Here is a 21,349-nt window from a genome sequence, read left to right on the forward strand (position 1 = left end):
GTCATATTTCTGATTGTATTCTTTTTATCTGACATAAAAAATACATGTGGTGATAGTGTTCTGGAGTAAATTTTTATGTACTGTTAAAGTAAATTTGGTATAGTTGTGAACAGAAATCGTTTAAAATTGTTATGAGGTAATCACTAAAATACAGAAATTTAAGAAAATGTATGAATAAGGGGATTAAAATGATAAACAAGAAACTGACACAAACAAAGGAATAGTTGACGAAAATGGAAAAGCCACAGAAAAAACAAGTATAAAATACTAGATACAAATTATACCTTGTAAGCAATTACATTACATTAACGTTAAACAGGCTAAACATTACATTAATGCATAATGCTGGATTTAAAAAGAAACATGACTCAATCACATGTTACTTACAGTATAAATACTTCATATTCAAAGAAATAATTAAGGTGAAAATAAGATGGAAAAGGATATGCCATGAAAATAAGGTGAGAGAAACAAAATAAAAAAGGGTTAGCATTCAGAATATAAATATTCAAGACATGAAAATATTGTGTATGCATATCTATACTACTTAAATTATAAATCCAAACTGCACAGGGTAGGGAAGTTTTACAATAATTTTTCTATTTTAATATTTATAGACATAAATCACCATTCAACAGTAGTTCTTCCAAGTTATCAGGATTGCGAGCAAGCTGTAGGATCAAGGCTGAACCCCGAACCTTGTCAGGAATATCTTCATACAATAATTCAAGGTATTCATCCATGTCATTAATGTTTGCAACTTCATCAATCTGAAACAAAGAGGCCAGAGTACATAACAATAACAGTCCACAGACTCACTGTCAAAGGAATGATATTTTGTGATCAGTGTGCTTTTATAACAATAAACAAATTTCTAAAGAACTTACAGTAGCCATCTTTTTGTAGATGGAGACTTAAGGTCTTTGGATACTATGACAAAAGGAGATATATATAAACTCTTAAAATTTGTACATCAATACAGATTAAATGTAATACAAAGTAATTTGTATCTATAAACAATATTTCAAAATACACTGCCATGAGAATATTAAAATTATACCACTTATTTTAACAAAATAAAAATGTCAAAAAGCAATAATTTGTCATTATCAATTAAATACTGATTGTCTACCATTTTTCAGGTAAATCTAAGTTCAGTCATTCTAAAATTCTACATCTGATTAACATGATTATATGGATTATTGATGGCAAAAGGCAATAGCTTACAATTAGTCTTCTGTTAGATCAGAATTCATATAGTCTTACCTCTGTTCCTTCAAAAGGGGGTGGATCTTTAGGTTTGCTTGATTTTTCTTTTTTTTCTGTAAAAAGATATTTTTTTAGAAGAGAAATAGATTTTTAGGGTTTTAAAGTAAGTTTTATTTTTCAGCATCTGAGGAGGTAAGTTGGAGATATTAAAACTAACTGGCTGATAAAATTTATCTTTTCAAATGTGTAAAAAATGCACATCTATAACCTCTATCCATCTATTCTAGTGACTCTGGCTTGGTGAGTATAAATTAATAAAATGTGTAATTAATTCCCAAGGTATATTGGGAACTTAACTTCCTCCGTGGTTAATCAGATTTACCAACAAAAAAACCCAAAATAATCAACTTTAAGTATGCTTCATTTCCTTTCCTAATTCAAATTTAAGATGGGAATAGGTAAGTCATTAAGGCAAAGAAAAAGATAGGACTAATTTAATAATCTGAATAATATGATAAAAAGAAAAAAGATAAGAAATGATAGGTGTATTTACAAGTTAAAATAAAATATAGTTCACTGGTTTTGCTCTGAGAGGTAAAAGATCATAAATTTAAAGACAAATATTGAGTATATATATTAATTTAATCCTCATTTCCCAAGTAGGAGGCTTCTAAAGTGTCAAACACAATTTTGAGCCATGTTACAGTATATTACTGAATTAAAAGCACAATTTCATTTCCTAAAAACAAAAACCTATCAAAAAAAGCTTTATTAGCTGAGCCTGGTGGCACACACCTGTAATCCTAGCTGTCCAGGAGGCACAATTTTGAGGCCAGTTTAGGCAATTTAATGACCTTGTCTCAAAATAAAATAAAATAGATTGGGGGTGCAGAGTGCTTGCTTAGCATGTATGCAAGGTCTTGACTTCCATCCCTAGAATTGTAAATAAATAAGCAAATAATATTTTAGTAATCTAGCTCAAATATCTAAGCAGTGTATGTACATTAAATATGAAAAGTATCCAAATTTGATTCTATAATTAGAAAATACATATAATAGAATTACCCTTTACTATTTTCAGATGACAGCAGTGAAAGATGAGAGTCATATAATCTCAACAGCTAAATTTGGCTCAATCAAATAATTTATTATAACAGTGGCTGTAATTAGCAAAGGAAAAATCATGTAAGGTAATGAATCGTAAAGTCAAATATGTTTTTGTTTCAATCACATTTAAGGCAGAGTTTCCGCCTGTGAAAAATAAGCAAATACCATGTAGAAAAATATTTTCATACTCCTTTAATTCCTGGGAGGAGGAAATACTGATTTTTCCCTGGAAATTTATTACTTTACATTTATTTGAAGATGCTATCTCATAATTTATAGACATCTTAACAAGAAGGTTCTTTTAGATATTTAATAAATTTTTTTTTATATTTTCCATGTCTAGACAGAATTTATTAACAATAAGCACTGTATATACCGTTTGCTATGTGATTAGAAGCAATCAAGTTCAAATGACTCCTTATTCTTGTAAATGAATGTATACCCATTCCATTCACTCAACAAAATACAGAGCATATAGTATGTGTAACAAAAGTATATATTAAGCATAAATCATTTTATTTACTGTAGATGGGAAAAGACTAATTTTTTAAAAGCCCAAACAAAAATGTTATTCATTTTCTATAATTTGTCTAGTCAAAAAACTTCAGCAATGATTTATTTTAAAAGCACCATATTTTAGAAATTACCAGTGTTAAACAATAGCATATACTATGAAATGGGAATTAATTTGTGATACTTTTCATTTTAATGTCTTTTTTGTTTTGCTTTTTGATTATATGAAATATATTTTATAAATAAATATAAATAAATTTATAAATAAATATAAGTAAATATAATCATTCCCTTAGCTCTAATATCTTAAATAGCACAGTTATTTTATAAGGAAATTGAGGATAGGTGAATGGTAACCATAGAGATTGAGAAATCAAATAGTATTTTCCTAAGGAAGATTTGCAAAAACTGTATTTTTAGGGTACTCTGAAGTAGGTAGATATATACACAGATCTAAACATAGATATACAAAACAGACATACTTAAATAATTCACTCAGATTATAAACTAAATATCAGTAAGACACTTAAGTCGAGTAGTTATGTAGGTCTTGTAGTTAAGGCAGAGAAAGTGGGTTTTCTGCCTTAAATTCTCTATTATTCTATAATCAATATGAAAGGGTCCTTTTTATTTTTTAATTTTACCGTATGTATACACACACACATACACAATGAAGCAAAATCAGACCATTTTATGCTGAAGAATCAAAGCTGGCATTTAGGAAATTAGTATGTTTATTTTTTCATTTGTTTTCTTGCTCTTAACACTTTAAAAAAAAAAAAAAAACTCAGTACTCAAATATCTAAACTACAGTCCAATTAGGTTTTGTATCAACAAAAAGCAGTTCTACTTACCTTTTCCTGACAATGAATCCCGGCGGTTCTGCAGATAGTACAACAGCTGCTCTACTTCATTTAGTTTTGAGGGATGAATAAGTTTACATTCTTCAACCACCTTCCGTGCCAAGGAAGTTATATCTGTGTTGGCATTGAGACCCTTCAGACGAATACTGTAATATATCCAATTTCCAACTCAGATATTATAAAGCACATGATAAATTCAGTAACACTACTTTAAAATACATGTAATTTATAGATTAATAAAGCCTACATGCACTTGACTACAGAATCTTAGCAAAATGTTATTTATAATTAGAAGAAGTAAAACACAAGGCAATGTTTTTCTTTGAGTTGGACAAACAAGATGACAAAAGCCAACATAAAATGTTTTCTGAATCTCTAGGCAGGGCAGCATGTTCAGAGGTCTTATTTCATATGTAAAATATATAAAACCTTTAGTCCTTATTGTATTTGAAAATCCATACTAACACAAATGAATCAATTTGCTAGAATGGTATCTACTGTTTGCAACAACAATAACAACAACCCTAGCAATATTCGGTCCTTTACCATTTTTTCTTTAATATATTTCAGTTATTTTTGTTCTACCCGTTAAGGCTTTTAAATTATTGACTATATTTTTGAATAGTTTTTGCTCAACATAAGAAGGTAGAAATAGAGTTCACTTAGAGAAAAACTGAAAAAAGATATCTCCACATTTCATTTCAACAAAGAATTGACTGTTTCAATGAATTTGAACAGAAACACAATAGAAATTCTATGAGCATATTTAAAATAAACTTTTTTCAATATTGGGGGTTGAGAACCCAAGGCCTTTGTACTGAGCCACAGCACCAGTTATACATTCCCCCACCTTTAACTATATTGTATACTTGTATTTTTCGTGTTGAGACAGGGTCTCACTAAGTTGTTAAGTTGATATTATTCAGAAGACAAGATTTTCAAGGGATGAATTCAAGGTCTGGCCCCACTTGGGAATTTCTGAAAGTCATAATAGTTTCTCCAGTTCCAAGGAATAAAGAACACAGGATTACCTAAGATCTTGATTTATTAAACTAAAAAGCCCCATATAAAAATCTTTTTATAATTGATTTCACAAGTTAATAATTACAAAAACTTTATTTTCTCTTCAAAAATCTTATGAATACTCTATAGTTATAGTTCAATATAATCTCTCGCTTAGATAAGTATGTCAAGAATACTGTAGTAACATCCATAAAGATAAAAACAGATTTGTATAAGGTATGTTAAGATTAACTATGTACAAAATATACACAAATAAAATGTTTCAAAATGTACACAAATAAAGAAACCTTACATTTTTTGACATTCCTTTCGTTCTCCCAACATGGGATCACCCATTTCTCCAAGAATGGTGGCTTCCACTTCATATTGAACAATAAGTGCTTTTTCTGATGGATGTACATCAATATTACCTCCTTTGACTTTCCTAAGATATAAAAGAGAGAACCACATTAGACATTTACAAAATGTCCATGAATTTAATCTAGTTTCTACTTCTAAATCATGTGGGTTGGATTAACATATTCTTCTGAATCAGATTTATTCTGGATTTGGGACAAGAAATAAAAACTTTTATTGTCCTAGTTTACACTGCCACCAATCAGTATAAAATTTCCCTTTTCTGCACATATTTGTTATCTTTTATCTGTTTTTAAAATTTATTTTTTTATTGGTACATTTTAGGTATACAATACAGTTACATTCATCATTGGGATCTTGTATCTTTACATGATGTGTCTTGCTTCTTATTTTTTCCCTATTCCCCTGGCCTCCCTTCACCCCCTCCACCCTTCCCTATTTACAAAGACTTTGTTTTCATTTTTTTTTACTTTTCTCTTACTTTTTCTTTTCACTTCTTATCTTTCCCCTTCCCCTCCCACTTTCTCTACACCTTTAGACCTTATATAGCATTGCATATTTCTCATATATAAAATAGAGAAAAATGCTTGGCATGAACACTAAGTTTTTCTTTACACAACCAACTAGAAAAGAGGGTAGAACTGTCAATACATCTTTTGATAAGGTTTCTAGCTGCTTCTTAGGACCTAATATTTTTCTGATGATGCTAAGATCAGGGTCAAAATGTATTTTTCCTGCTGTGTATTTTGCTCACAAATCTTCTAATAAGCTTGCTGATTATATACAACAAGTATATTTTTCAAATAAAATATTGTAAGGAGGTTAAAAAAAAAAAGAAATAAAACCTTTTTCTCTACCTCTGCACTACACATGCAATTAACTCATGGTCCTGTAAGAAAGTACCTTCATGAACAGCACTATCTTGGAAAAAAGACATTAACCCAAACAATCATGCATGAAAGCAAGTGAATGAAACACAGTTATCAAGATGGCTTTGGAGAAAATAACCTCAACTAAAAGCCAGCCCATCAACAGCAAAGATAGCTTCTCTCAAAAAAACTTTTTTTAATCAGAAGATGGTAAAATAGAAGAATCATTAGAAAGGAGAAACCTTATTCTGGGGAGATTCCAAGAATCAAGAAAGAAGTGGCAGGAAAGCAAAAAATCACAGGTAAACAGAAGAGTAATGCAGAGAAAAATATGAAGTAGAATACAACACCAAATTCAGCTCCCTAGGGAGCAGGGAACCCAATTCCACAAATCCAAGGTAATCCAGGGAGAGTGTAAACAGGCCAGTGATAAACTGACCAGCGCATTACCTGCAGGACAAAAATACATGGTTGTGACAAGCTGTAAATCTGGTGTCTCAGAGATTTAGTCCGAGCGTCTCCTCCAGCATGGCTGGTTAGCTTTGGAGAAGAAATCCACTGCATTGCCTACCGTGTCTCGGAATACTATCACCAGCAGCCATCTTGAAAGGGGTTTTATTTAGGATCTGGTGTCTCAGAGATTTAGTCCGAGCGTCTCCTCCAGCATGGCTGGTTAGCTTTGGAGAAGAATCCACTGCATTGCCTACCGTGTCTCGGAATACTATCACCAGCAGCCATCTTGGAAGGGGTTTTATTTAGGGTAAGAAACCATAAAACAATCACACTTCAGGGTCCTAAAGAACATCCCTCCACAGTCACTGGATAGAGACAGCCGTGAGAAAGGCATGGAGAAGAACAGGGTTAGTTACAAATTCTCTCAGAGGTTTAAGCAACAGGAGCTTGGGCTGTGGTGGGCATAGATATCCTCCTCTGTGATGGGGACCACCACGTGTGAATTCCAGAGGAGAATGAGCCCAGATCACTCAGTAACACAGCTGCCCCCTCCAGGACAGAATTCAGTGGTCTGTCTGCTTCCCCCACTCTCCACATGTTCAGGGAAACACTTCTGCTTGGACATTTGCCATGCCTTCAGGTGCCCGGACAGGAGGGCTTCTGTAGCGGGTAGGAAACCTACTCAGCCTATATGCTGCAAAATGAGTTGTGGGTAGCAATGGCTCTGGTTATGCCTGAAGGAAACAAAAAATAGAAAGCCTCTAGAGTAAACAGTGCCCCGATGCAGATATTGTATCACTGACCCCCATGAATGTGAGAAAGAGGAGGCAAAGCTCAGCATTTATACACCACCAACCCCATAGGTGGTAGACGAGAAAAACTAAAACAGGTCCAGAAGTGGCTCCCCGACCCTCCTCTGTCTGATGGATTCCAATATTATAGGTCCTGGAAAGAAATTTTATCCATCTAAACACCATAGCATGGAGGAATATTTTGATCTCATTTTTCTTTATTTTTTGTTTGCCCCCCCATAGTTATTTATTTTTATTTCTTTTAAAAATTCTTTAATCAGATTTTTATCTCTAATTTATTATCATCATCTTCTTCTTTGTCGTCATCATCGTCGTTTGCAGCACTGTGTATGATCATCATTTGCAGCACTGTGTATGGAACCCAGGGCCTTTGAACTGAGCTACATTCCTGGCCCTTTTTAAAAAACTGTTTAAATCAGGGTCTCACTAAGTTACTAAGTTGCACAAGAGTACTTGAAATTAAGATGCTCCTGCTGTATCAGTCTCCCTCAGTCAGTTCTACAGTTGCAGGAATGAGCTACAATGCTTGGCTGTTTTCTTTAATGCTACCTCTCAACTGCTCTTTATATCTACAAAAAATCTTGTTTCTTCTTCCATTTTACCCTTTCCCTACCCCTTTCATTTCTGTTATGACTCTATTATAATTATTTTTTACATTTATAATTTTTAGCCTTTTATTCTATTTCTTTTCTATTGTTATTGGTAGAACAGTTGTTTGCTTTAATTGGTTTTTACTGTATTTCAGGATCTGATTTGTTTTTCTACTTTTTTTTGTTTTGTTTATTTTTGTTTTTTTTATTGTTTTTTTTCAGCTTTAATTGAGTTTATTGGTACATTTTAGGGATACAGTACAGTTACATTCAATGTTGGGATCTTGTACCTCTACATGACAAGTCTTGATTCTCATTTTTTCCCCTTACCTCTGCCCTCCCTTCACCCCCTCCTCCCCTCCCCATCTACAAACACTTTATTTTCATCTTTTCATTCTCTCACAAGAAAATTTCTAAGATCTTGGGAAAGATTTAGCTACAGAAGACATTTAGAACCTCAAACAGAGAAGACCAGAAAAGAACTTTCCTATGTCACATTATAGTTAAAATGTCAAAAGTATAGAACAAGGAAAGAATACAGAGAATTGCAAGAGAGAAACACCAAGTCATTTATAAAGGCAAATCCATCAATAACTGCGTATTTCTCAGCATAAAATCTAAAGGTCAAAAGGGCATGGAATGATATATTTCAAGCTCTGAAAGAAAATAACTACCGACCTAGATAACTATAGCTAGCAAAGATATTTTGCAGAATTGCAATGAAAGCCTTCTAAAATAAATCTAAACAAAAAGAATTCATGACCACTAAATCAGCATTGAAGAAGGTATTTAAAAGTGTGCTACACACACGCACGTAGATAAGGAAATGGTAATTAAGAAAAATGGCACAATAAACAAAATTACAGAAATTAGTAATATCTTTCAATAATAACTCTGAGTGTGTAACTGGTCTTAATACAACTAGAAGAAACAGACTGGTAGACTGGGTTAAAAAACAAAGACCCAATTATTTGCTGCCTGCAAAGAGACACATTACCAGCAAAGATAGTCTGAAAGTGAAATGATGGAAAGTGATATTCTATGAACATGGAACCTGAAACCCAGGAGAAGTAGTTCTATTCACTGCTGACAAAGCTGACTTTAAGTCAAAATTAGAAATGTATTGGTAAAGGGAACAACCCACCAGCAAGACAGAACAACTACAAATATATAAGCTCCTCAAACTATTCTATGAAGTAGAATAGGAAAGAACATTCCAAACTCATTCTATGAGGCCAGTATCATCACTCTGATACCAAAACCATACACAGTTACAACAAAGGGGGGAGCTACAGATGAATATCCTTTATGAATACAGATGCAAGAATTCTTAACACTTGCAAAGTAAATTCAACAAATACCAGATAGATCATACAACATGATTCAGTTACTTTAATTTCAGGGATACATTGGTAAATATATCTTGTAAGTATAATCAAGGATTAAAATCACATGATCATCGCAACAGATACAGAAAAAGCCTTTGACAATATTCAAAATGCCTTCATACTAAAAACTGAAGAAACTAGGCAAAGAAAGCTCATACCTCAACATAATGCAGGCTATATATGGCAGACTCAGCCAATATCATACTGAATGGGGCAAAAACTGAAAACAAATTTCTCTAATATCAGGAATGACCATTTTCACCATTCTTATTCAATACGGTACTTGACATTTTGACAGCAATTAGGTAAAAGCAAGAAAAAACAAACAAACAAACAACAAAACAACCTGCTTGTTACTCATCAGTTTTGGTACTTACTTGCCTCCCAGAACCAATTAACAAGTGCAGAGGTACCACTGTATGTATTCTGTATCATCCAACTGTGAGAACAGTAACATTGGTATCTGAATAAAATCATTCCTCAATCACACTCAAATTATGCAGCAAGAAAGTATTTATAGGTTATATATGTTCTATACTCATACATCTCAAATTATGTCATTAATAATTTCCATAGACTGTACATACTCTTCCTCAAGTCCCTTAATGAACACAAAATGAACACTTAATTGCGGTAAACCAGTGATGAATAACTTGTCACCTGGCAAAAGTGATAAAATGAGTTGTACTAGAACAGCTTATGCAAAAAAACAAGCACGTTTTCTACTCCTTGTCACAGCCAGTTAGCTAACTAATGAAGTCTTTGGTGAAAAAGAATAGAAAGAATTTTAACAACACTTTAAAGTTATTTTAATTCTATTATCAGAAATTTAAGCTTTTTCTTTCAGTTAGCAATAACACTTGATTCATAATGCATATTACCAATGTTGTTTTTAAATGATCTGTTCACTAGAATTCTTTTTGAAAAGAAAGGGAAGGATCTACAGTAAGTAGTATAACTACATAGTATCTCCGCCTCAAGTATAGAGACAGCATACAATACTAAATAAAGCAATCTCACTTAACTGCAGGGGACAAGTTTGCAGAACTGCACTGGTTGCTTAAAACCGCAGGGTACCAAACCCTCTTATAATTTAATGCCTCTCTATGTAAATGAGTACTTAGCACATTGTAGTAATTCTTTAGCTTGAGGTATGTTAGTAAAACTAATGCAGTTTTCTTTTCACAATTCATGGACAGAAAATTTGTTCTTTCCATAGATCTTAGTAACTTCTGTGTAACATTTTTCCTCTTTCCTTATTAAGTTGAGAACTTTTTACCTTTTCCCCTATAGGAAGACCTTTACAGCTTCTGTATGGCATACCTGAACTGCCAGCATCATTATTCTCATACTTTGGGCTATTACTAATTAAAGTAAAGGTTACCTAAACATAAATATTGTAATGCTTGGACAGTCAAGCTGATAATCTAGAAAGCTAAGCAACTAACACACACATAGCATATAGTGAGGATGTGCTGGACAAAAGGGTGACTCATGTCTTATATCCAGGATTTCATTACACTTCAGAATAGTATTCAACTTAAAACTTGTGAACTGTTCATTTCTGGAATCTTCAACTTAATGTTTTCAGATTAAATCATGGGCGATCAAGAGAAACAATCTGAAGGAAGCAAATCCATGGATAAGGTGGGGGGGATGACTGTAAACTGAAGCATAAGAGGAAGTTTAGCAATCAAAGTGATAGGCATACGGAAAGGAAAAACCTGTAAGGAATACAAGCAGTTAAAAATTTGTAAAATTCAGGGACTCAGATATTTTAAACAGGATGGTACAAATTCTGAAATAAGTATAAGTTCAAACTAGTAATCAAAGGTTACAGAAATAACAAACAAACAAGAAAAAGAGGTAAAAGTAGATACAATATACCATTACAGAGACAATTTTAAGTTTTTACCATACTGGAAAGAAGGTATAATTCTTGTCCTCTATAGTCTGATAGCTTGCCTTTCTCCAAAGCAATGAAGTAATTAAAAAAAAAAAACAACAACTCACTATTCCCTTTTAGTTTTGTTTTGTGTTAGAGGAGTGGTTAATTACAATTTATTTATCACAAAAGCAACTCACATTTACTATAGGAAAAAATAAGTTAGCAAAGAGAAAAATAAAATAGCATGAAAATTTAAAAGAAAAAACATCTTGCCATTTTAGCACATGTACATCCAGGTATTTTGCTACCTATACCCAATATGCAGAGTATGACAACTACAGAATTTCCTTTAAAAGGCCGAAGGCTGTAACCTGGTAGGGGTGAAACTGGATTGAAATAGAATATTTACACAAAATTGATAACAGCAATGTTTACATCAACATAAGGAGCTGGTAAAGATTATAGAGGGATAATTTCCCTTATAGTTCACCTTGGCACTGCCACTACCCATATATAAAATCCATATATTATAAACTAAATTCATACCATACATACTATTTTGTAACACTTTTAAATCTTATTATATAGTGGGGTTAAGGAAATATTTTGCCTGTACAACTTCACAGGTGCACATTTTCATTATGAACACATTGATTATTTCTAACTGATGTTGAATAAAATTTTCAGGATTCCTTTACAAAGCATTCAAAATTATTGTAGGATACTTGGTTAATTTACAAAGCAATTCTTTAAATGCTCAAAAAACTTTGTAATTCATTTATTCTATATTCATGTATATATACATTTTAAAAACTGACAACTATGGCTTTAAATTCTACTTTGGTAAGGCATCTCAGCTTTTTGGATGCTGTTATGAATTATGTCTGAATATAACCTATGACAACTACACATTTCCACTGCTGACTTGGTGTAAAAATTGCACTTACCATAATGGTCTGTCTCATCGAAATATATAGTTACAATTATACTTAAAAATGAAAAAGTTATTTAAATGCTTAACTTTCAAATTGAATTTATCATTGTGTAAGCCATAGATGATATCAGATATTTAACTACAGGCATAATTAACATCCAAATGCTTTACCTGGACTCCACTAATTAGCTGAAAAAATGTAAGCTATTATGGAATGAAATGATTTTCTATTTGAAGTGGTCTATTCCACTTAGGTCAAATTGGCATCTTTTAACAGGTTGTAAATATTTTCTACTAATAGAATCTTCTTAATAACACATCTTTTCATTTTATTTTTATATATGCACAAGAAAACTGGACCAAAGGTGTGTTAAATCTCTTTTTTATCTCAATGAGAAGTCAAACTTCACAGAATAATATAAATATGCCTTCTATTACTGTATGTGGTAATTTATTACCTTTGGGCATAATATTGTTGATTACTAACTTCTGAAGCCATTTTAGCCCAAGTACATTCAGCTATGTTGCTATCTATATCCAAATACACAGAGAATGACAACTATAAAATTTCTCAATTGAAGAGGCCTATGTTTCTATAACTTCCTGTGGTTAGTAGTATCATTATGACCTGTAACATACATAATAAATGTTGGTAAAGCTGGGCATGCTGGTGCATGCCTGTAATTCCAGCACTCAGGAGGCTGAGGCAGGAGGATTGCCATGAGTTCCAGGGCAATTTGGGCTACACAGTGAGTTCAAAACCAGCCTGGATTACATAATGAGACTTGTCTCAAAAAAAACAAAAACAAACAACAAATAAACAAAAATTTAAAAAGCCGGTGAAGGCTGAGTTACACATTCATCCTCAGTTTTCTTAAAATAATCAAAAATGCAGTCCTTTGCTTTTCATTAAACAGGTATTTTTGAAAACTTACTTCTGCCAGAAAGATTTACTGTGGGCTGGGGATTCAGCTCTTCCATTTAAAATTCTAGAATGTCTTTGAAAGTAGTTAACATTCTTTTTAGGACATTGAGATACTGTAAATTTAAGATTTATTAAGGAATCTATCCATAAACATGGTAAATCTGTTTTAAAAAATAAAATTACGTAATTACATATTGCATATGTAATTTATATAAAATAAATTTGTCTAGTTTATATTCATTTTTATTAGATTTATTCCCTAAGATATTTTGTTACTTGCTTCTGTAAATTTTTCTAGCTTGATTTTTAAAATATCAAAGTTCAATTTTGAGGGAAGTACAGTACAGATAGATTTATTATTAGTACATATTTGTAGTATATGTTTACATTCCTCATGTGGAGCTGGCATACGTATCCAACACCTCTTAACTCCTTCTTTGGTCCCCTTTCCCTCTCCTTCCTGCCCCTCCCTCCCCATCTCTTGATGCCCTTCCTATTTGAGAAATACCTATCTTACTAGTTTCTATTATCTATCCTATTTTGCTCTTTATGTGTTGCTTAAAACCTTGATCTGCATGCCAATATTTTGAACATTATTTTAGGTCTTCTTAGCAGACAGATATATGATTTCTGCATAATGACAGTTTTATTTCTTCTCCTATTTTTATACATTTTTGAGATGTTACTACCTGTTTAGGACCCCTAAGAAAAACTGAGGTGGTTAAAACAGCATACTTGGCTCAGTCTTGATGTCAAAGGAAATGCTTCTAAAATTTCCTCAGTAAATACATTTATATTATAATTTTCTTTGTTTTTTTTTTTCTTTTGGTACTGGAGATTGAACTGCAGACCTTTCACTTGCGAGGCAGGCAGTGGAACCACTGAGCTACATCCCTGGCCCCATTTCATTTCTGACTTGAGCTTTTCCCTAACATCATGAATGCATAGTGAGTATCATCAAATGTTTTTCTGCATCTACTAAATGACTATGTGTTGTTGTTTAATCAATTAATGTACTGAATCAAATTCACTAACTACACATCAAGCATATTCATTTTCTTAGGATAAACACTGCTTGACATAACTGTGCTGTATTTTAATACATTTTTGCTCATAAGAGATACTGGCTTACAATTTCCCTAACAATATTATTTTTCTTTTTAATAGGGAGAGTATTAAAAATCTTAACAAAAGTTAGTTGACAATATACAGTATTTCTTCAAGTCTATTTATTCAAAAATCTTAATATGAGTTAGTTGACAATACACAGTATTTCTTCAAGTCTATTGTATCTGACGACACAGTCACTCCAATTTTCTTATGTTGATTGCACACTCTTATTAACTTGTCTATATTTAAAAGTGTCTGTTGGGTAGGATATGTACTGGATCTTGCTTTTTTCTTCTCTTTGTGTTTTCTTACTAGTAACAATTTCTTCCCTTTTAGGGGAAATATTAATAGCTACATATGGCTATTTAAAATTAAGTTTAAATATATTACATTTTAAAAATAATTAAAAATGCAACTACTAGGCACATTTAAAGTGCTTATTACCCATATAGCTTAGTAGGTATGCTTTGGACAATACAAGTATTTTTTTTTTTATCATCACTGAATAAAGTTCTATTGGAAAACACTCATTGAGACCATTCAATGTCTAAATCATAGTTGGATTCAGATCTATAACTTATTTTTCTTGTTTAGCACTTCTGTATTTGAATTATTTTTCTAATGACCTTTCAAACTGCTTAGGGTTTTTCTAAAAATGATTTAAATTTATCTACTGGATATTTTAGCTATACATTTAAAAATTATTTTTTACATTATTGTAGGGAAAACAAAGTTTCAGCTTTTTTCACAAGTACTTAAGAATTGATCTTGCCTGATGCTAAGGATATTTGTCATGAACTTTACAAAGACTATATAGTTCAAAGTGTGGTACATGTTTCTCTTTCAATTAGCACCATAACTACAAGAATAAAATAGCAGAAGATGTTGAGACATGATTGTTAGAAAAGATGTGAGTCACTGTGATACGAGATCAAGGATGACAAACCTACCAATGTTGACAATAAGGCAATAATGCTTGTTTCTGGAGGATGTATTTTTCATGAGGATGTGCATGTGTTCTGTGCATTTTTGTTGCTAAGCAATACCACAACTGCAGAACTATTTTCTCTGAATGACTACATATCAAGGAAACTGAATTGGTAATTGTTTATTGGTATATGCACAGACATAGCAGCAGTCTTAACTGCATAGCTTTCTGTTTTCACTGCTTGGGTCAGAGAGAACACTTTTCAGTGTAAGTCTATTTACTATGTTTTACTGTGTTGTCCATAGGAAATACTGGTGAGTTAAAAAGATATCACTAGAATTTAACATTTTACAGAATATAATTAAAATTATCAACCACATTAAAGCATACACCCTTTAACTCACATTTGTTCATGAAGATGACCCACTCCCTTTAATAAGGCCCCATCTCCTGAGTTTCCATCACTTTCTAATATTGCCATAAAGTCATGAATCCATCAATAGAGGAATACACCAATGAAGAGAGCCCTCATGATCCAATCAATTAAGAAAAGACCATAGGCTGGCAACTAAGACTTTCAGCACATGGTCACTGGGAAGACATTTGAGATCCAAATAATAACACAAAGATACTACCAAAAAAAACCAAAAAACAAAAATACAACAGGCCAATGCATAGATACAAATAACCTCAACATAATGGAAAACAGAGTATAGCAGCATATTAAAGTACTACACACCACAATTAGTGGGTTTTATCCAAGGAATACGAGGGGAAACACACCAATGTAAGACACCCCATTTACAGACTGAAGAAAATACAGTACATGATTATCACCACTATGCAGAAAAATTACTTGACAAAATCCAACACCTTTTCATGATAAAAGCACTCAATAAATAGGAATAGAAAACTTCCCCACCACAATAAAATGCATGTATAAAAAAATCTATAGATAATGTCATACTTGATGGTGAAAGAATGAAAGCCTTCCTCCCAAGATCAGGAATAAGAGAAAGATACTCACTTTCACCACATCTAGTTAACAAAGTACTAAAAGCTTGCATCTGAGCAGTAAGACCTGGAGAAGGACAAGGTACCCAGATGAGAAAGGAAAAGATAAAGTTATCTTTATCTAAAGATGACAGAATTTTTTAATGTAGAAGATTCTTTAAAATTCAACAAATAAATATTAAGAGCTAATGAACAAATTCAGCAAAATTGCTGAACAGATCAGCATATAAAAAAAAAATCAACTGTATTGTTGTATGCTAGTAATGATGGAGCTCCTTGGAAGACAGACCTAAGAAAACAATTCCATTACAATAGTAGCAAGAAGAATAAAATACTTAGAAGTAAAAAAAGTTGTAATGGCATATAGTGACATATTAAAAACTGCTAAAAAAATTAATAAGCACTAATTACATGAAAACGTTTAATATTAATATGGTAGTGATCTTCAGATTCAATATATCCCAATAGGATTTTTGCAGAAATAGAAAAACCCAATTCTAAAATCCATATTTAGGATCCACCCTAAATAGCTAAAACAATCAACAAATAGCTGAAGGACTCACAATTCTCAGCTTCAAAATTGACTACAAAGCTTCAGTAAGCAAAACAATGAGGTACTAGCAAAAAGAAAAACAGGTGAATGGAATAAAATTGAGAGTCCAAGAATAAACCCTTACATCTAGGTCAATTAATTTTCAACCAAGATAGTCAAATAAGCAATGGAGAAAAAGAATAATCTCTAATAACTGGTGTTAGAAAAACTGGATATCCACATGTAAAAGGATGGAGTTGGACTATTAACACATATCATATGCAATAATTAACTCAGTATGGATAAAAGAAATAAATTTAAGAGCTAAAATAAAGTCATAAGGACAAGACTTCATGAATTTGTATTAAGTAGTGTTTTCTGAAATAATGATATCAAAAGAAAGAGCAACTAAAGGAAAAAGTGGACCACCAAAAATTTTAAAAAAATATATACATACATACACACACACACACACACACACACACATATGAAAAGACACGCTCAGAATAGTGAATGAAAAGATAATCCAGAGAACAGAAGATATCTGCAAATCATATATCTGATAAGGGTCTAATATCTAGAATATATAAAAATTTTTTCTTCTAAAATGTAAAAATAAATGGACAATGTAATTAGTAATTAGGAAAATGCACATCAAAATCAAATTAAGATAATATTTTATAGCAGCTACAATGCTCATAATTATAAATCAAACAAAAACAGTAACAGGTACTGATGAGAATGTGGAAAAATCAAATCCTCATACATTGCTGGTGAGACTGTAAAAGGCACCGACACTAGGGAAAACACTTCAGTGTTTCTCAAGAAGATGAATATAGACTCACCATATGATGCAGCAATTCCATGTCTAGGTATATACCAAAAGATGAAAAAAAGTGTTCAAACAAAAACTTGTAATGTTAATAACTACATTGCCAATAGCCACCATAAACACCTCCAAGTCTATATACAGATGAGTTATGGATAAACAAATTGGTACAGCCACACAATGAAATATTATTCAGCTACAGAAAGGAATGCAACAAACACAGATGGACCATGATTATACTATGTGAAAAGGTTTGACACAAAAGGTACATGCTTATGCCACACAATACTTACAAACACAATAAATATCAGTATATTATTACCTCTGATAATACAGTGTTTACATGTATACTTTGATAGAGTACACATAACCTTTATGACTTGGCTGAATGACTTTTACACAGCAGGATCTCAGATAACTACTGAATTACTGAATGAATGTCATTCAATTGTTCAATGATTCCACAAGATGTTTGTAATAAAGTCTCAACTCTACAATACAGCTCACACATCTTATAATGTTTGTATCACATTTCTTTCTGGTCTTATTCTAACTTCATTTAATAACCTATGTTCCAGGCACAGAGGTTGGAATAACACAAAGCAAGACATACAGTACTTCAGTCTTATGAAAGTATATGAGAACCTAGTAGATTTATCTTATCTAGACTGTGGGGCAGGAAAGGAAGGCCTTTTGGGAAGTGACATTTAAATTAAAACAGAAAGTTAAGATACTGGGTGAAGTACAGGGCAAGTTCCAGACAAAGAGGAAAGGATATACAGGGACCAAACATTAAACATCCAGGAAAACAAAATAAGTTACTTGAGCTAGATGTGTTGGAGCATTCCTATAATCCCAGCACTCTGGGAGGGTGAGGCAGGAGAATTGCAAACTGAAGCCCAGCCTGGGCAACTTACTTATGAAGACCCTGTCTCAAAATGAAAAATGAAAGGACTGGGGATGTAGCCCAGAGTTAAGGACTTGGTTCAATCCCCAGACCTGGAAAAAAAAAATAGTAGCTATTTCTGTAAACCTAAAATATTAGGGTGGGAAAGGAGCTGAGATGAAGTTGAAAAGGTAAGTGCTTTCAATCCCCAACTTAAAACCATACTACAGAGCCACTGTGATAAAAACAGCATGGTACTGCAAAAGAAGCAGACCCAAGGATCAGTGGAATAGATTAGAAGATGCAGAAATAGCTCCAGACATACTCAGCTACTTCATCTTTGTCAAAGAAGCCAACCATTCTCACTGAAGGAAAGATAGCCTCTTTAATAAATGGTGCTGGAAAAACTGGGTTTCAATTTGCCAAAGATTAAAACTAGACCCCTATCTTTCACCATGCAGTAAAGTAAAAGTGTATTAAAGATCTAAATATTAAAACAGAAACACTAAACTTGCCAGAAGACAGGTAGAACACTTGAAGACACTGGCTTTATGAACAAATCTTCAGTAGCACAGGAGCTAGCACAAAGAATCAACAAATGGGAAGTCATCTTTTTTTAAAAGCTTCTGCACTGCAAGAGAAACCACTAACAGAGCTAACAGACAACCTACAATGTGGGAATTACCAGCTGTTCCTCAAAGGTCTACTATTCACAAGCTATAAAGAATGCAAAAAAACCAGATCCCCCAAATTTATAGACCCAATTAAAAAACGGGCATCTGAAATGAACAGAGATTTCTCAAACAAAGAAGTAAAAGCAATAAATAAACATGTGAAAAAATGTTCAACATCACTGGTCATTTGAGAGATGCAGATCAAAACAACACTGAGATTCCACTTCATCTCAGAAAGAATGGCTGCTTTCAAGAAATCAACCAATAAGAAATGTTGGCAGGGTTGTGGGGAGAAAGGAACCCTTCTTCATTGTTGGTGGGAGTGCAGACAGGTGTAACCACTGTGAAAATCAATATGGAGATATCTCAAACAACTAGGATTAGAAGTCCCATTTGACCCAGCTATTCCCCTGCTGGTTGTCTTCCCAAAAGAATTTGAAATGGAGTACTACTCAGCCATAAAGAATGAGAAACTAGAGACATTTAGAGCTAAGTGGATGCACGTAAGGACATACTCTTAAGTGATATCAATAGGGTACACGTGTAAATACCAAATAGATTCTCTGGTGTGATAAACTAAAAGTGTAAATAAGAATCAAAATGTATAATTGATAATGTGTAATAGGAAAAATATCTAAAGGTGTAGGGGAACTGGGAGGGGTAGGGGAAAGGTAAGAAGGGAAAAAGAAAAAATAAAGAGAAAAAAATCAACAAAAAAAGAAAAAAAAAAGGAAAAAAATGGAAACAAAGTCTATGTAAATAGGGAAAGGGGATGGGTGAAGGGAGGGCAGGGGAATGCGGAAAAAATAAGAACCAAGATATATTATATAAAGGTACAGGATCCCAATTATTGTAACTGTATTGTATACCTAAAATGTACCAATAAAAAAAAAAAGGGTAGGTGCTCTAACTCGAATGGAAAGCCATTAGAAAGCTTTAAGAGAAGCAAAAAACAAAAAGAACAAAAAATAAAAAGAGAGAGAAGAAAAATCACTGCATCTCTATAGAACTACCTATTGTCTGTGTACCTCACTGAAGATCTAAACTGTTGCTTCCCCAATGGCCAGAACAATGCAGCACATCCTACCCAATTGGTCTTTATTCAGTGCTACTAAATCAAAACATTATATAGTAGCAGAATAAAAAAAATTAAACTCAGTATTTCTGATTCTATAATCTGTCATGTAAACATAGACAAATATTATATACAGAAATACTATATATATATAGTATTTATACTATATATATATTATACTATAATATATAGAAATACTATATATATATAGAAAGACTAGAGATTACTCAGTGATAGCAACTACAATAAAACCACTGAAATTAAAAGTAGAGTGACTCCATTAGACTGACATACTGCTGTCTTGTTAAAAAGCAAAATATTAAAGTAAAAATATTGCTAAATAAATATATGTAATCATTATTGAAGAACCAGTAATTAAAATGGAAGACGCTGCCACATGTAAACTTTCTCTGTCATGCTGGTATGACTATATACCAGCTGTGTATTTCTAATCTGAAAGCTGGCAATGCAGATTTATCTTGTCAAAATTGGATAAAATTAAGAAATGTATTTTTTAACCTTTCCAGATTCTGACATTATTTTAATTCAAATATTACAATGACAGGCTCACTTTTACTTTTTGTATGCTAGATACTCTAAATATTAGATTGCTGTAAAGGCAATCAAAAGTTGAGAATTACTAATCCCAGAATGCTTCAGGGGCCATACTAGTAAAAATAAACCCTAAGAAAAAACTACTTATGACACAACTACATTACATGAAAGTCAGTAATAATAGTAATAGCAATAATACTCAGTAATAACAGCAGCACTTTGCTGTAGAACAATCTTGAATTTACAGTTGGAAGAGAATTTAGTCAAAAAATTTTAACTGAGGCATTTTAAAGATCAATGAGAATATTTTAGTGAGGAAATAAATACTGACTGTATGTCTATCGTGATGATATATTTCTATTTAAAATCTTTACTGATAAAGCTTGGCTATGTGCCAGTTTCAGATATTTATATACAATGAAAAAGACAAGCAATATATTTCTCTGTCTCTCAAAAACAGTTCAATTTATTTTACAATAGTCTGAATCCCTGATGGTCTGATTTCATTAATGCTTGGAAGATTTTTCCGAGATGATGAGAATCCTGGCAAGCTAGGAAAAACGTATTAATAAAAATGACTTAAAATCCTGCCATCTCTTAAATGCACCTTTTATCCTATAACTGTATTTTCACATTTTGTCCTCATATCTTTCAGAAAACACTGTATGTCCCACTATCAGATGAAGAAACTGTTCCACAAGAATATGTACGACTTTTGCATATCTATTTCAGTAAAAATAAACTGGATATTTATTGACTATGTAACAAAAACAACTAAACATGGAGAATCCAACTTAAGATTTTTTTTTTTTTTT

General features: G+C 32.4%; 1 protein-coding gene across 5 annotated transcripts in view; it reads right to left on the bottom strand.

Annotated features, from left to right (window-relative positions):
- Kifap3 (kinesin associated protein 3) overlaps positions 1–21,349 on the bottom strand; it is a 164,549-nt gene that overhangs the window by 121,475 nt on the left and 21,725 nt on the right. For all 5 annotated transcript variants that reach the window (XM_010615688.3, XM_010615687.3, XM_010615692.3 and 2 more), the window contains 4 exons: positions 5,008–5,139; positions 3,684–3,838; positions 1,267–1,322; positions 629–770 (listed from right to left, as the gene is read on the bottom strand). In XM_010615688.3, coding sequence (XP_010613990.1) covers positions 629–770; positions 1,267–1,322; positions 3,684–3,838; positions 5,008–5,139 — 485 coding nt within the window. The remainder of the gene's footprint in view (positions 1–628; positions 771–1,266; positions 1,323–3,683; positions 3,839–5,007; positions 5,140–21,349) is intronic.

This window comes from Fukomys damarensis, unplaced genomic scaffold (assembly GCF_012274545.1).
Source record: "Fukomys damarensis isolate Sample0158 unplaced genomic scaffold, DMR_v1.0_HiC HiC_scaffold_19, whole genome shotgun sequence".
NCBI lineage: Eukaryota > Metazoa > Chordata > Mammalia > Rodentia > Bathyergidae > Fukomys > Fukomys damarensis.